The sequence below is a fragment of the Mytilus galloprovincialis genome, chromosome 1 (assembly GCF_965363235.1).
Source record: "Mytilus galloprovincialis chromosome 1, xbMytGall1.hap1.1, whole genome shotgun sequence".
In the NCBI taxonomy this organism is placed as follows: domain Eukaryota; kingdom Metazoa; phylum Mollusca; class Bivalvia; order Mytilida; family Mytilidae; genus Mytilus; species Mytilus galloprovincialis.
The window spans coordinates 35,599,252-35,613,693 of NC_134838.1; the positions used below are offsets into that span (position 1 = coordinate 35,599,252).

General features: G+C 33.9%; 2 protein-coding genes across 2 annotated transcripts in view; both read right to left on the reverse strand.

Annotated features, from left to right (window-relative positions):
* LOC143072814 (DEP domain-containing protein 1A-like) overlaps window positions 1-14,442 on the reverse strand; it is a 249,246-nt gene that overhangs the window by 193,607 nt on the left and 41,197 nt on the right. The window lies entirely within an intron of this gene.
* LOC143072884 (inactive pancreatic lipase-related protein 1-like) lies at window positions 1,679-10,807 on the reverse strand. Its single transcript, XM_076248025.1, has 6 exons — window positions 10,509-10,807; window positions 8,636-8,940; window positions 7,045-7,276; window positions 3,873-3,989; window positions 3,043-3,174; window positions 1,679-2,049 (listed from the first exon to the last, which is right to left on the reverse strand). The coding sequence occupies exons 1-6, from the start codon at window positions 10,555-10,557 to the stop codon at window positions 1,814-1,816; spliced, it is 1,071 nt and encodes a 356-aa protein (XP_076104140.1). The 5' UTR covers window positions 10,558-10,807; the 3' UTR covers window positions 1,679-1,813.

The following is a 14,442-nucleotide window of genomic DNA, read 5'->3' on the forward strand; positions in this document are numbered from 1 at the left end:
ATTAGCAACTATTTTGTTTGTTCTGTCTTCTTGTAAATATTGTACATAATTCATTTGTCTTCTCTATACCTATGTAATATGGTTTATTGAGAATAAAGATATATGAAGTCCATTAAAATAGACAAATACAAACGCTATTAATCAACGGAGCGAGTGAAAAACAACTTCAACATTCCTGACTTGGAACATAAATTACCGATTCTCCTAGTTGACGCGGATTCTTTGTCACTTAATCTCAACAATTTTGATAATTTTGTACTTCAGAGAAATACATGCTGTTTTTTTTTTTATTGTATAATGAGATTTTGAATGGTTGTCATTCCAACTTCAATTATTTTCGAATGATGGTCTGAGGGTTTATATACAAGTTGAGAATTTTTAGTTGTTCCGTTTTAAAATTTATAGGACGAGTGAATCTACGGTTTTAAACTTTTGATTAGTATTATACTGGTAACTAGCCATAAAACCAGGTTCAAACCACCATTTATTTTCCTAAAACGTCCTGTACCAAGTTAGGATTATGGCAGTTGTTATCAAATAGTTCGTTTCTGTATATGTTGCCGTTTGTTTTTGTGGCAATTCATTGTTTTTGTTGTTCATTTGTTTTCCATTTATAGGTGATGTGTTTCCCTTAGTTTTAGTTTGTAATCCAGGTTTGTTTTCGCTCAATTGATTTATGACTTTGATACAGCGGTATGCTACTGTTGCCTTCGTTTCGTTTGTTTCCAGATCAAATACTTTTGTTATAACTTATATTTAAATAAATCTTTCTAAATTTGTTGAAATCAACGCGCTTTTCTGAATCTACCTTCATCAGGTTCCCTAAAATCAAAATAAGGAAAGCCAAGTATATATACTTGAATACATCAGAAGCTATGCGATTGAAAAGATATACAAATCTACCTGCAGTCTACTTTTCCTGAGGGATTTGAAATCTTAATTCCATTATTATTTCTACATATATAAACAGAAGATTTAAGAAATATGTTTATACATTGCGTCAGTGCAAAAGCACTGGATACTGAGCAGATGATATCCTAGCAGACTAGCAGTTCACTTACCGCTGTATCGACAAAAGAATTATAACAAAAATACCGAACTCTAAGGACCCTGTGCTAGAAAATGAAATAACCACTTTTTAAAATTTGAGCTATATTATGATTGATTTCGGTCTTTTTTGGCCTTTTTGTCTGAACAAAGGCATCACGGTGCAAAATTCAACATTTTTTTTTTACCTCAGTTGACCAATAAGTACTGACATATAAATAAACTTCTACTTTATCACGAAAAGGGTTACGACAAGGGATATTTTATACATTAAATAAAATATAAACTTGAAAATACTCAAAATATATACTAAATATCACTCGATAAGTCTTATGTAGACGACACGCCCGCCCGCCTGGTAAATTTGTATCTTGCATAATTTTTTTGTAGTTTTCATTCTGTTTACACGTTTCTTAAATCCTTTACAAATAATTCTTCTTAGGTCATTTTGTTACCTATTTTGAGTTGGAAATGGGTGCAATCATGTTTATCAAATGGATTCGCAGTTGACGATATAGTTCTTGATCTTCGTTATATGTGACCGAGTTTGAAGGTATGTTGATGGGTACCTTAATTACTTAGATATATCTATCTAACCCAAACATCGTCCCAAATAAATTGTACAAATTACAAAAAAAAAGAAGCATTTTATTCTATTAAAACATGAATTCCTTCAAAATATTCTCAAGGTTGCACAATACTATGAACATATATTTCATATACACTTTTATTGTCCATATCGAGTAATTTCATTCATTTAGACTTTTCAAGAAATGCAAAATGGACGTGCAGCCCTTGTCATCGTGAGATAAGTTCCGTTTCTGTTGCTTATTGCATTATATCCCATATTATTACACCCATGTTCTCCACACGTTGAACATTTCTCGGATTGTAAATTCTCCAATGCACATGGGTAAGACCGGAACGTACAGTTACTTTTTATAGACTCTGTAAATATGTGCAAAGATCGCATGTGACTGCAGCCAAAGTTTTGCCTGTAATCTACAATAGGCAGAATGATTATATATAAACATTTGTATGCAGAGTAAGTGAACGTTGTGATAATAAAACGTTTCTTTGAAATATACATAAAACATGTCATAAACAAATCCCTTTTTAGAAATAAGAAAACTATTCGGCGTCTTCGAAAACAAAACTATGGAAATTAACATATTTTGAGAACAGAAAGACAAGAGTATCTACGTTGAAGAGTGATATTCCTGTTCTTGGCTTAAATATTTGGGAGAAAAAGCAGCATACATCGGTTTTACAACGCAAGTTTTCATTGGTTCGACCACTTCGATCGGATTAGATCCTTGATCAATCGAGAAACCCCTCAGTTTGCTACCCATGGTACACACATGCGTACATGTAGGAGGTAATTAGTTATCAAAAGTACCAGGATTATAATTTTATACGCCAGACGCGCGTTTCGTCTACACAAGACTCATCAGTGACGCTCATATCAAAATAGTTAAAAAAGCCAAATAAATACAAAGTTGAAGAGCATTGGGGACCCAAAATTCCAAAAAGTTGTGCCAAGTACGGCTAAGGTAATCTACTCCTGGGGTAAGAAAATCCTTAGTTTTTCGAAAAATTCAAAGTTTTGTAAACAGAAAATTAAAAAAAATGACCATATAATTGATATTCATGTCAACACCGAAGTGCTGACTACTGGGCTGGTGATACCCTCGGGGACGAAACGTCCACCAGCAGTGGCATCGACCCAGTGGTGTAAATAGTTATCAAAAGTACCAGGATTATAATTTTATACGCCAGACGCGCGTTTCGTCTACACAATAATAAGTGACAATAATTATAATACTACTGATTTCGGGGAATTAATTTAAAAAAAAAATAAAACCTAATACAAACGCTGAAAAGTTACATACAACTAAAAAAGGACAAAAAACAAAGCCAAACCTAGACAATTATTCAGAGCTATGCATGAGGGAGATACATTTCTTAATCTAAAATGTAAAGATATTTTCTTACTAAAATTTCCTTTAAGTATTTGCAAAAGATGTTGGTTCATATTGTTTGCACATCCTGGTTGGTCGGATCCTCCATTCACATAAAAGTCTACGTGTCCCATAACCTGTTTAGTACCAAATCCTGGTGACATGTCTAATAAATACACAATGTGTATACATAAAAAATGTATTTAAATACTATATATGGATTACACATAAAGTTGTACTAAAATAAAGGTTGCAATTTCAATAACGGAGATTAAACGTTGAAGATTTTTATCTTTTGATTTTGATAGTCATAGTTAATACTCAAACTCTCAGTCAAACATGAGGAAGATAAATCCAGAAATACCTGGTGTGAGCGCTGGTACTAGTTGTTACATCACCCCAGTTACCATTGTACAAAATGTTAAACACATTTCCAAAAAGTATTACGTTAAAAACGATTGCAAAGGCTAATACAAAAAAAAAATGCGTATTTATGGCTGCGATTTTATAAAAACAAAATAAACCAAGAGGACTCAGAACTTTGCTTTATATGACGTTAATTAATCACATGCAACCGATCAAAGTACAAGTTAGCATAAATGGATCTACGTTTTATCTGCGTGCAATGTCACACCCTGCAACAGATATGAATCATTCCCTAATGTCACGAACCTCTGTCTGGTTGAAGAAGTGTCAGAAAGAAAGAATGTATTTCACTATATTGTCGCCTTAATTAAAAAATTCTTGGTTTGACAGTCCTGTTTAATATTTTTACACCAAAACGTACTATTTTTTGCGAAAAACCTCCGCATAATGTTTATATGAAAAAGTAGCACATTCATGCTGATTGAATTTAGAACATACCAGCATTGAACAATTTGTCAGCGTCAGTATGAATGACATCAACGAATGAAGCGTCTGAGGGATCAAGTCTTACTGCTATATGTAGTCCTTCAAACTGTGGACCGGCAGGATCTAATCCTAAAACAAATAAATAAATTGTATTCTGAATAACGTGAACAAAGAAATTCAATTTCAATCTATACTATTAAACTGTTTTCTGTTTACAGTGAACATACATATGCTACGAATAAAGTGTATTTGCTATCTGTTATCATTTTCAAGTTAACTATAAACGGCAGTTACAGCGTGACACGTGAAAGACAAATTATTGTGCCGTGAAAACTCTAAATGAAGTCTATCGGGACATGGGAAATTACAAAAAATGAGAATGGCTTACGCACATAGTGTAAGTGGGATCCGGGATCGAAACCCCCCAATGGGTCAGAGACCCCTTTTATAGGAATGAATGAACATAAAAGTAAATACAATGAAAGTCCCAACTATGTACTGGCTTCCGAAGCTACACAAAACACCTTACAAATATAGATTTATTTCGTCTTCAAGCCATTGTTCCACTACTAAATTGTCTATTCTTCTTACCAGCACACTTGGTACAATTAAAAACCTGATAATAAATTACTCAAATAAGGCCTTCGAAAATAGTGGAATTAATTACTTTTGGAGTGTCAAGAACTCGTTGGAAGTACTTGATAAATTGCATGCTTATATTAGTGATTTTAAATCTGTTCAAAGTTTTGATTTTTCTACCCTGTATACCACATTGCCTCACATTCTCATTAAGAAAAAATTCACACACCTAATTAAATGGGCATTTAAAAAGTCAGAATGTGAATATATATGTTCAAACTCTTTTTTGTCATTTTTTAGTAGCAATAAACAAAAAAACTATGTCAATTGGACATGCTTTGATACTATATATGCCCTTGAATTTTTACTAGATAACATTTTTGTTCGCTTTGGGGATTCCGTATATCGTCAGATTATCGGAATTCCAATGGGGACTAACTGTGTACCACTTATTGCGGACCTGTTTTTGTATTGCTATGAGTTACAATTTATGACAAAAATAAGCAAAGACCCATCGAAACAACATCTGATAAACAAATTTAATAATACTTCTAGATATTTGGATGATATTTTGGCTCTCAATAATGACGACTTCAGTATGTATATTAAAGAAATTTATCCTGTTGAACTTACTTTAAATAAAGCTAATACTAACAATGACCACTGCCCTTTCCTCGATCTTGATATCTATATCACTAACGGAAAGCTGAATACTAAAATTTATGATAAAAGAGATGATTTTTCATTTCCTATCGTTAATTATCCATTTTTAGATGGTGACGTTCCCTTGTCACCATCTTACGGTGTTTATATATCTCAACTTGTACGATTCGCTCGTGTATGTAACAATGTTTTAGATTTTAACGAGAGAAATTTATGTATTACTGAAAAATTATTACACCAGGGTTTTCGATATCACAAACTAGTCAAAACATTTACTAAATTTTATCATCGGTATAAGGACATCATTCGTAAATATAGCTCAACATGCAGACTTCTTATACGTTCAGGTATTTCACATCCAATTTTTTATGGAAATATTCTTTATAAAGCACAAAGGTGTCGGTATTCACCTCAAAAACTAACAAAACCTTTGAATAGACTTATTAAGAAGGGATATAGTTACGATACTGTTGTCAGGTCATTGCAGATTGCATATTTTGGCGTCAATATTGATTCACTTATAGGGTCTTTGCATCGGAACTAAACACATTTATTCAAAAACCAGTTGTTGGCATGACACGGGTTATGTTCTTCTCATATATGTTATGATGGTATGATACTAAACCCCTAACGGGAAGGATTGTGCCTGATGTTCATATGATGAAATCATAATCTTTCAGTCAGTTTAAATGAAGTCTGGAGCTGGCATGTCAGTTAACTGCTAGTAGTCTGTTGTTATTTATGTATTATTGTCATTTTGTTTATTTTCTTTGGTTACATCTTCTGACATCAGACTCGGACTTCTCTTGAACTGAATTTTAATGTGCGTATTGTTATGCGTTTACTTTTCTGCATTGGCTAGAGGTATAGGGGGAGGGTTGAGATCTCACAAACATGTTTAACCCCGCCGCATTTTTGCGCCTGTCCCAAGTCAGGAGCCTCTGTTAGTCTTGTATTATTTTAATTTTAGTTTCTTGCGTACAATTTGGAAATTAGTATGGCGTTCATTATCACTGAACTAGTATATATTTGTTTAGGGGCCAGTTGAAGGACGCCTCCGGGTGCGGGAATTTCTCGCTACATTGAAGACCTGTTGGTGACCTTCTGCTGTTGTTTTTTTCTATGGTCGGGTTGTTGTCTCTTTGGCACATTCCCCATTTCCATTCTCAATTTTATAATATACAGATAAGCGCTAAAATTGTTCCTGTGTTAGTGAAATTGATAAAAAAACAAAAAAATGGGAACATTGGAGAGAAGGAGGAGCCGGGCAAGAAAAACAATTGTCCTGTCCCAAAGTGCCTATGACTTGATACCTTTTCTGAAGTTATCTAGTCATAAAATCTTTTACAAATAATCATTGATTTATAAACTAAAAATTGATAGTAAAGAGCAAATACCCTGTATTTATAGTAATGTATAGACTAAATGTATGTCCATATTGAAATTAGGAGAAAACAAAAAAATTGGAAAATTGGGGGAAAAAAAGAAGAGGGGGACAAGAACAATTGTCCTATCCCCATGCACCTATGACTTTTGATACCTTTGCTTAAATTTTCCAGTCACAAAATCTTTTACAAAATTTTTCCTTCAACAGTTTACATACTTTCAACCACGCTCCGAATGCCCGCGATTTCGCGGGTGTTTTCTAGTGTTAATAAATGTAAAGAGGTCTCACTTCAAATAGAGCTCCATTGCAGAAGTTGTTAAATACATAAGATCATTGTCAACGAATATCATCTAGGAAAAAGATGTTTGGTACCATCAAGTTTCATTAAAAATCGTAACCTAGGTTCCCATTAGGGTATGGTGACCCTTCTTACAGTCCAGCAAAAAGCTAAGGTCACTATAGAGGGTTATGAATGGAAAAAAAAACTTTTCGAAGAATTGCAAGAATTTCTATAAAAAAAGGGTTTGAAAGCATCGGCTTGGTAGTATAAAATACCTGTGATTCTGCCAAGTCCGTCAACAGCATTTCCTACATAACCAGCTAGGTGGGCTCCTAGACTAAACCCAATAATGTGTATTGTAGATGCATCAATATTGTGAACTTTCTGCAAGTCTTTGATAAATTTAGCTGTTATTGCAGCAACTAATCTTGAGTTCGCTACTGATTGGAGATAAACTAAACGACCTGCTGCACGTTCCCAGTCTAGTATAATAACATTGTAGTCGCCCTGAAATAGAACATCTGTCTAATGTAATTCGCCATATACTTTTTGTCCCTAAACGCACTAAACAATAGCAAGATGCTACTTTAGTTTAATTTTTTACTTTGTCATAAAATGTCTATGCCTAGGTCTGGAGAGTGGTCACTTTTACTGTACATGTTGAAACTACATGTGACATATGATATTGGAATCATATTGAAATCGGTATCAGATTCGATCCTGGATTTGTTATTTATCAGTAGTATCAATTATGTTGAAAACCTAATGGCCAAGGAATAGTTTAATTTTCAATCAAAGTCATTGTCTTGTATGGCTTATATTATACAGTTGTGTTGTTTTGTTGTAAAAAGCGGGCTAACAAATTGGACCTCGTTATTAAGGAAGCATAAATAATTAGTTTGTTCGTACTTAATAGATTATTTGACTTGACATATTTTATATGGAACAATTCTCAAGGACTATAGACGTCATAACAGACATACATAATAAAGTTCAAAGTCCTAATTGGTATCACCAACTAACGAGTTCAAAGTCCTAAGTATTCATCACAGAATTCTAAGTTATTCTATCTGTAATAGATACTACTAAATTATGTTTCGAAAAATATTCCTATAATGAGAACATGGAAAATTTCCAAATTTTGTTACTGGATTTGATCCGATTTTTTCAAATTGAATGGAATAGAGTCGCTTGGCGAACAATGAAGAACTTTACCCGAGTCCGCGGAATATTGAAAGTACAAATATTTTTAGCTCAAAAGTTGTTATTAAAATTTATAAATACTCAATCACAGGAATATTAAAATTGATTTTGTGCGTTGGACAGTTATAGCACTGACTTCTCCGAAACACTTAGTGACATTCGATACGTATACACTTGATTGAAGATGTTATCGTCAATTAAAGATGCAACATTATCAGGAAGGTACAAAGTCCAAGTATCAAGAGCACTGCTTTTTGTTTAGTTCACGTGAAGAGATTTTTCGAGGAAAACTAAATACCAGATATGATGGTGATATAAAAACTAATATCGATGATCCTTTCATATGCAGAACTTTATAAAACATGGATCTGTTCTGCGACAAAAGATATATGATTTAACTGATTTTCTTTCAGGCAAAACTACGTACGAGACAATATTTTAATGATTTTTGCGTGTATTACATTTCAGAACTGTTTTGTTATGTACATAACAGTATATACATTCTTCAATAATAGTCAAGTATTTTTAACACGTGTTTCTACAGATAATTGAAGTTTTTTTTTATTTCCTCATGGGGGTCTAGGTATTGGAACGTGTCCACCCCCTCCAATTCTAAACCACTCTCTTCTTCCAACACCACCCAGGAATTTGTTATTATGTTACCTTTTCAAGGAATGCATCTTTCATTTCAGGTACCCATCTTTCTTCAATTGTATTGAAATACCCATGTATAATAATCTTAGTATCTTTATGTGGATCAAATGTTTCCCCGACATTTTTGGTTACATCGATGGCTTGACGTCTGTTTTGTCTGGTGTAAAGCAGTATCTTAACATCTAAATATTCTGGAGACTCAGGTAAATGTCCTTCAGTGTTGGAGAACGGATGATCTGTGGAAAAACACCCATAACCGTCATAGCACACCTGTCGCTCACCTAACCACCAAAAGTATTCGTTGAACCATCCACCTAAAATGTACATTTCAATTTGTTTTGATTTTTGGTGTTTTAACGCCACTTTTAAGCACCCCAGATTTTATTGGCGGAGGAAGGCGGAGTGCGCGGAGAAAACCACCAACCTTATATAGAAAAACTGACAATCCTAGCCAATTAAGATTGGAGTCGAGATCACCAACTCACAACCTCAGTGTTGACTAACTAGTGATTACAGTAGTAACTACATAGACCACTCGGCCACATAGGCCCCTTGTAAATTGTAAAACATGATTCACAAATATTGTTCAATAAAAAAAAACTGTTCTGGGTTGGCTTCGGTAAAAAAAAAAGTATAAATTTATACCACTGTTTGCAACTGGACCTTATTAATAGACTGAGGTAATATTGAAAAGATAATTACTTATCTTGGGCCTTGTACAGTACATGGTTAAATTCGGAATTTTTACTCCATGAAATCAAATGTATGGTGGCCGGATGCGGCCATTTCTCCTTTTCGTGTTTTCGCGTTTTTTCCTTTCACTTTTCCAACGCGAAATCGGGAAATCGAGAAATCAAGAGAGCGAAATCGAGAAATTGAGAAATTGGGAAATCGGAAAATCGAGAAATCGAGAAATTGGGAAATCGGGAAAGCGAGAAAGCGAGAAAGCTAAAACGCGAAATCGAGAAATTCATTTCGCGCTTTCGCGTTTTCGCGTTTTTGCTTTCTCGATTTCCCTATTTCTCGATTTCCCTTTTTCTCGATTTCCCTATTTCTCGATTTCCCGATTTCTCAATTTCTCGATTTCGCGTTCTCTCTTTCTCGATTTTCCGATTTCACGTTTGCAAAGCGAAAGGAGAAAACACGAAAACGCGAAAAGGCGGAATGGCCGCATCCGGCCACCATAGTTATGATTATATTCTTTCTTTTACTAATCGTATTGAGTGTAACATAATATTACTAGATTATCAACGTAGTATAGTACAAGCTTATCTTAACACAAAGTTTAAGAAAAAAATATGTTCGAAGATGTATTTTTTTCCAGCAGGTATAAAGTATCAGAGATGTGAATTTGATACACAACCGCTGTTGTTTATTTAAATCTTTTCACAAGCACATTACTTCTGAAAACTTTAAACACAAATGCACGTGTAAATAAACAACCACATACATTTAGATAGTTATCGAAAGACATGCAAATAGAAAACTAGGAGAATATCGATGTCAGGCCTAAAAATAATACATAATTATGTTTCCGCTAACAATAAGTGCCTACTCTATCAATTTGTTTGCCATTTTGGAAAGCGCTGTTAAAGTCATACTGATTCCTTAGTATAGTAATTAGCTAAAAAATATTTGGAAAATAAAATGATATTGCTACCTTCTTACCCTATTTTTTTCAGCACGTTAGCGGAAACACATGTATTATTTTTTTTGCCTGATCTGATAAAATTTACATATATTTCTATCATGTTTTCAATATATATATAGAAATCTATTAATTTGCTTTCATCTTATTCAATTAATCATAATTGCTTAAAATTTTATCATTTATTTAAGTATTTACATTTCTTCAATTAATATTTCATTTAAAGTTACATACTTGTTGAGACCAGTCCTAGCAATCCAAAGAGAATCAACTGGTGAAACATATTTGCCTCGTCTTCTACCAGTTGTTGATGAGATTGTGAATTGACGAGGGAATTTTGTTTGCTAAGTAGAATTTTAATAGTCAATGGCTTCTTCCGGATTCGGCGAAATAACAACTACTGACATTTTCACATACTTGACGTCTCTACATGATAATCTTGTGTCAGTTAACACGGTAGTTATAAAAAAAAAATCGTTTTACAATGGAATTTATTTGAGCAAATCTCCATTATCTGTATTGTTATTTTATATCCGTATTTGTGAAATGAGACATCATCATCTGTAAGAAAATTCCAAACAAAATAGGACTATACCTAGATGATATTTACCTAAACATTATGTCGCCTCAAGGTTACATTCATCAGTTTTTTTTAAGGTTTAACCAGTTAAACTGTTACCGATCAATATACACATGTATATAAACATATGCAATCTCTAAATATATATTTTTGCACTGTATAATTCTGAATATGCCTAAAATATTAGCCACTGAACGTATTGACCAAACAAGAATATATTCAAATAAACATATTAAATCTCTAAATATATATTTTTGCACTGTATAATTCTGAATATGCCTAAAATATTAGCCACTGAACGTATTGACCAAACAAGAATATATTACCGGTGACCTTAACATTGTTAATAACACTTCTCTACGAAATGTGTTATCGAAAGGTCCGAAATATCGTGAGCCTAAATCCATCAATTGGAAATACAACTGTATAAAATTTTGATGGATTCAGTCGAGGATTATACCAGGCAATGGACTAAGCGCGAGAAGGAAGACGTAGACACTCTTTCCGAATGGATTAAGACAGTGAGGTCGTTGATACAAATCAGAATTAAGAAACTGAATGGGTCCATCAATGCCCATGCTACGTCAATCTTTAAAGACCCAAATGTTGCAAAAGACCTATCCGACCTCCATGACAAATATGTTGTTGTTCCCGCAGATAAAGCCCCAAATAACATCGTTTTTGTGTGTAAAAGTCATTACATTAACTGCTTGATAAACGAATTAGGTATTGACAATTCACTTGGAAACTCAACATATACCCTCACGACACTTACCAAAGAAGAAATCCTGGATATTCATAGGTCTGTTCTATGTTCCTTTGGAATTTCAACCAAAGATGAAGAACTGGATCTTCCATCACTGTATTGGATACCTAAACTACATAAGTGTCCTTACAAACAACGGTATATTGCTGGGTCTTCCAAGTGCTCCACGAAACCTCTTTCTAAATTATTAACATCTATTTTATCAGCAATCAAAGACGGGCTTCAAAGTTATTGTGAAACTGCCTATTCTAGAGGTGGCGTGAATCAGATGTGGATACTTAAAAATTCCAAAGATCTTTTAAAGTACATACAATCTAACTCTCTTTCATCTTGTAACAGTATTAAAACATTTGACTTTTCTACTCTTTACACAAGTATTCCACATTCCAAACTAAAAGACAAATTGAAAGAGTTGGTATTACTTTGCTTCATAAAAAAGAATGGCCAATGTAGATACAAGTATCTTGTCTTAGGGAGGGATAAATCCTACTTTGTAAAGAATCACTCTGATTCAAACAAAAAATTCTCTGAAACTGATATTATCAAGATGCTTGATTTCTTGATTGACAACATATTTGTTACGTTCGGAGGACGTGTTTTTCAACAGACTGTCGGCATTCCAATGGGAACAAACTGTGCCCCTCTACTTGCCGACTTGTTTCTTTATTATTATGAGGCTGACTTCATGCAGGAACTTCTTAGGAAGAAAGATAAGAAGTTAGCAATATCCTTTAACTCTACTTTCCGCTAAATAGATGATGTTCTTTCACTAAACAATTCAAAATTTGGTGACTATGTGGAACGCATCTATCCCATCGAACTAGAGATAAAGGATACTACAGATACAGTTAAGTCGGCTTCATATCTTGACTTACATCTAGAAATTGACAATGAGGGTCGGTTGAAAACAAAACTTTACGACAAAAGAGATGATTTCAGCTTTCCAATTGTGAACTTTCCATTTCTAAGTAGCAACATTCCAGCAGCACCTGCATACGGGGTATATATCTCCCAATTGATACGATATTCCCGTGCTTGCATTTCCTATCATGATTTTCTTGATAGAGGGTTGCTGCTCACAAGGAAGCTATTAAACCAAGAGTTCCAAATGGTGAAGTTGAAATCATCCCTTCGTAAATTTTACGGACGCCACGGGAATAACCGTTTCACAAATGATATCGGATATGTTCCTTACGTCGTAACTACAATTCCCTTCCCTTTCATGAATGTGACCTACCGAATAAGACTATTTACCGGATTAAAATTTTGTAATCACATAAGCAACACGACGGGTGCCACATGTGGAGCAGGATCTGCTTACCCTTCCGGAGCACCTGAGATCACCCCTAGTTTTTGGTGGGGTTCGTGTTGTTTATTCTTTAGTTTTCTATGTTGTGTCATGTTTACTATTGTTTTTCTGTTTGTCTTTTTCATTTTTAGCCATGGCGTTGTCAGTTTGTTTTAGATTTATGAGTTTGACTGTCCCTTTGGTATCTTTCGTCCCTCTTTTTTCAATATAAATAATAGTTTATTAATAAGATATCAACTAAGTAACGGAATCTACCCCAAATTATATATATAAAAAAAAAGAATATGAGCATATGAACTTAAAATATTTTGATTTGTATCTGTACTTTTCATTAAAAAATGTTTACGAAAATAGAGAAATTTCCTATTCATAGTAGTGATAAACATACCACATCTTCTTTTTTTTTTTTTATATTAAAACAACATGCACCATATTAGTGTTGATCTGTTGGTACACCTTCCCCTCACCTTAGGCAGATCCAGGGTCGATGGGGATCCGCCCCGCTCCCACTTTTGTGGAAAAAATGGTTGATCAGGGAATCACTGTAGCATGCCTGGAGCGGGCCCCTTAGGTCAGTCAACGCCCCCTTACAAAAAAGTTCTGGATCCGCCACCGCTTTCTTTATAAAGACATATGCCAGCATAATTTTTAATATGATGAAAACTCTTCCGAAGCATTTAAATATGATTCCCAGCAATTTTAGGAATTGATATTATGAAAGCTGTAGTTTCAGTGTTGAAATATATAAGAAGATGTGGTATGAGTGCCAATGAGACACCTTCCCATCCAAGTCACAATGTATAAAAAAGTAAACTATAATGTTGTTCATTTACAAGTTTCCATTGTTCTGATGGTAGAATTCTGTCTGCGTATCTGTCGATCGTGTATTGCCTATAGTTGTTATGACTTTAGTAAATAATGATTATTAATACTGGATAGTTCGAATTCGTTACTCACACTGTGATACGTTGATATGTAACGATCTTTCATACAAATTGATTACCGAATAAACCAAAACTACAACAAGATTAACCTTTTGAATAACTTGGATGGTACCAATGTTCTGCACCAGGTGCGCATTTCGACAATCAATGTCTTTTTAGTGATGCTCGAGGTCAAAATATTTGAAAATCCAAAGCTTACTAAAAAGTTGAAAGTGATTGAGGTCTAAACATTTGTTACTCAGACTTTTGTCCGGCATAAAGATCTTTGCGTTTTGTCCGTTTAGTTGTGCGGGATGTATAAATACACAACGACTTCCGGATGGAATTAGATGTATCCCTGTTCTACCAAAATGAAGTCATAACTTTTACAGCCGGCTTATTTAGAGAACCTATATTCACATTGTTTTTAATTTGTTGGCATTTGAATATAGATAAATTGACGAAACATTCCGAATAAGGAGTACTGTATAGCTCAATTTAACACATTATGATAATATTAAAGTCTTGGATCTTTAACACAGATACACAACCTTACTGGTTTAAGTAAGTTTCTTTTTAACGAAAAACAA

What these genes read in the sequence shown, in the direction of transcription:
- LOC143072884 (XM_076248025.1), bottom strand. Translation starts at nt 10,557, where the DNA reads ATGTTTCACCAGTTGATTCTCTTTGGATTGCTAGGACTGGTCTCAACA. An exon ending in CGGACTTGGCAGAATCACAG is followed by an intron (nt 3,990 to 7,044) that starts GTATTTTATACT and finishes TATTTGTTTTAG; the next exon opens with GATTAGATCCTGCCGGTCCA. An exon ending in TGACAAATTGTTCAATGCTG is followed by an intron (nt 3,175 to 3,872) that starts GTATGTTCTAAA and finishes TGTATTTATTAG; the next exon opens with ACATGTCACCAGGATTTGGT.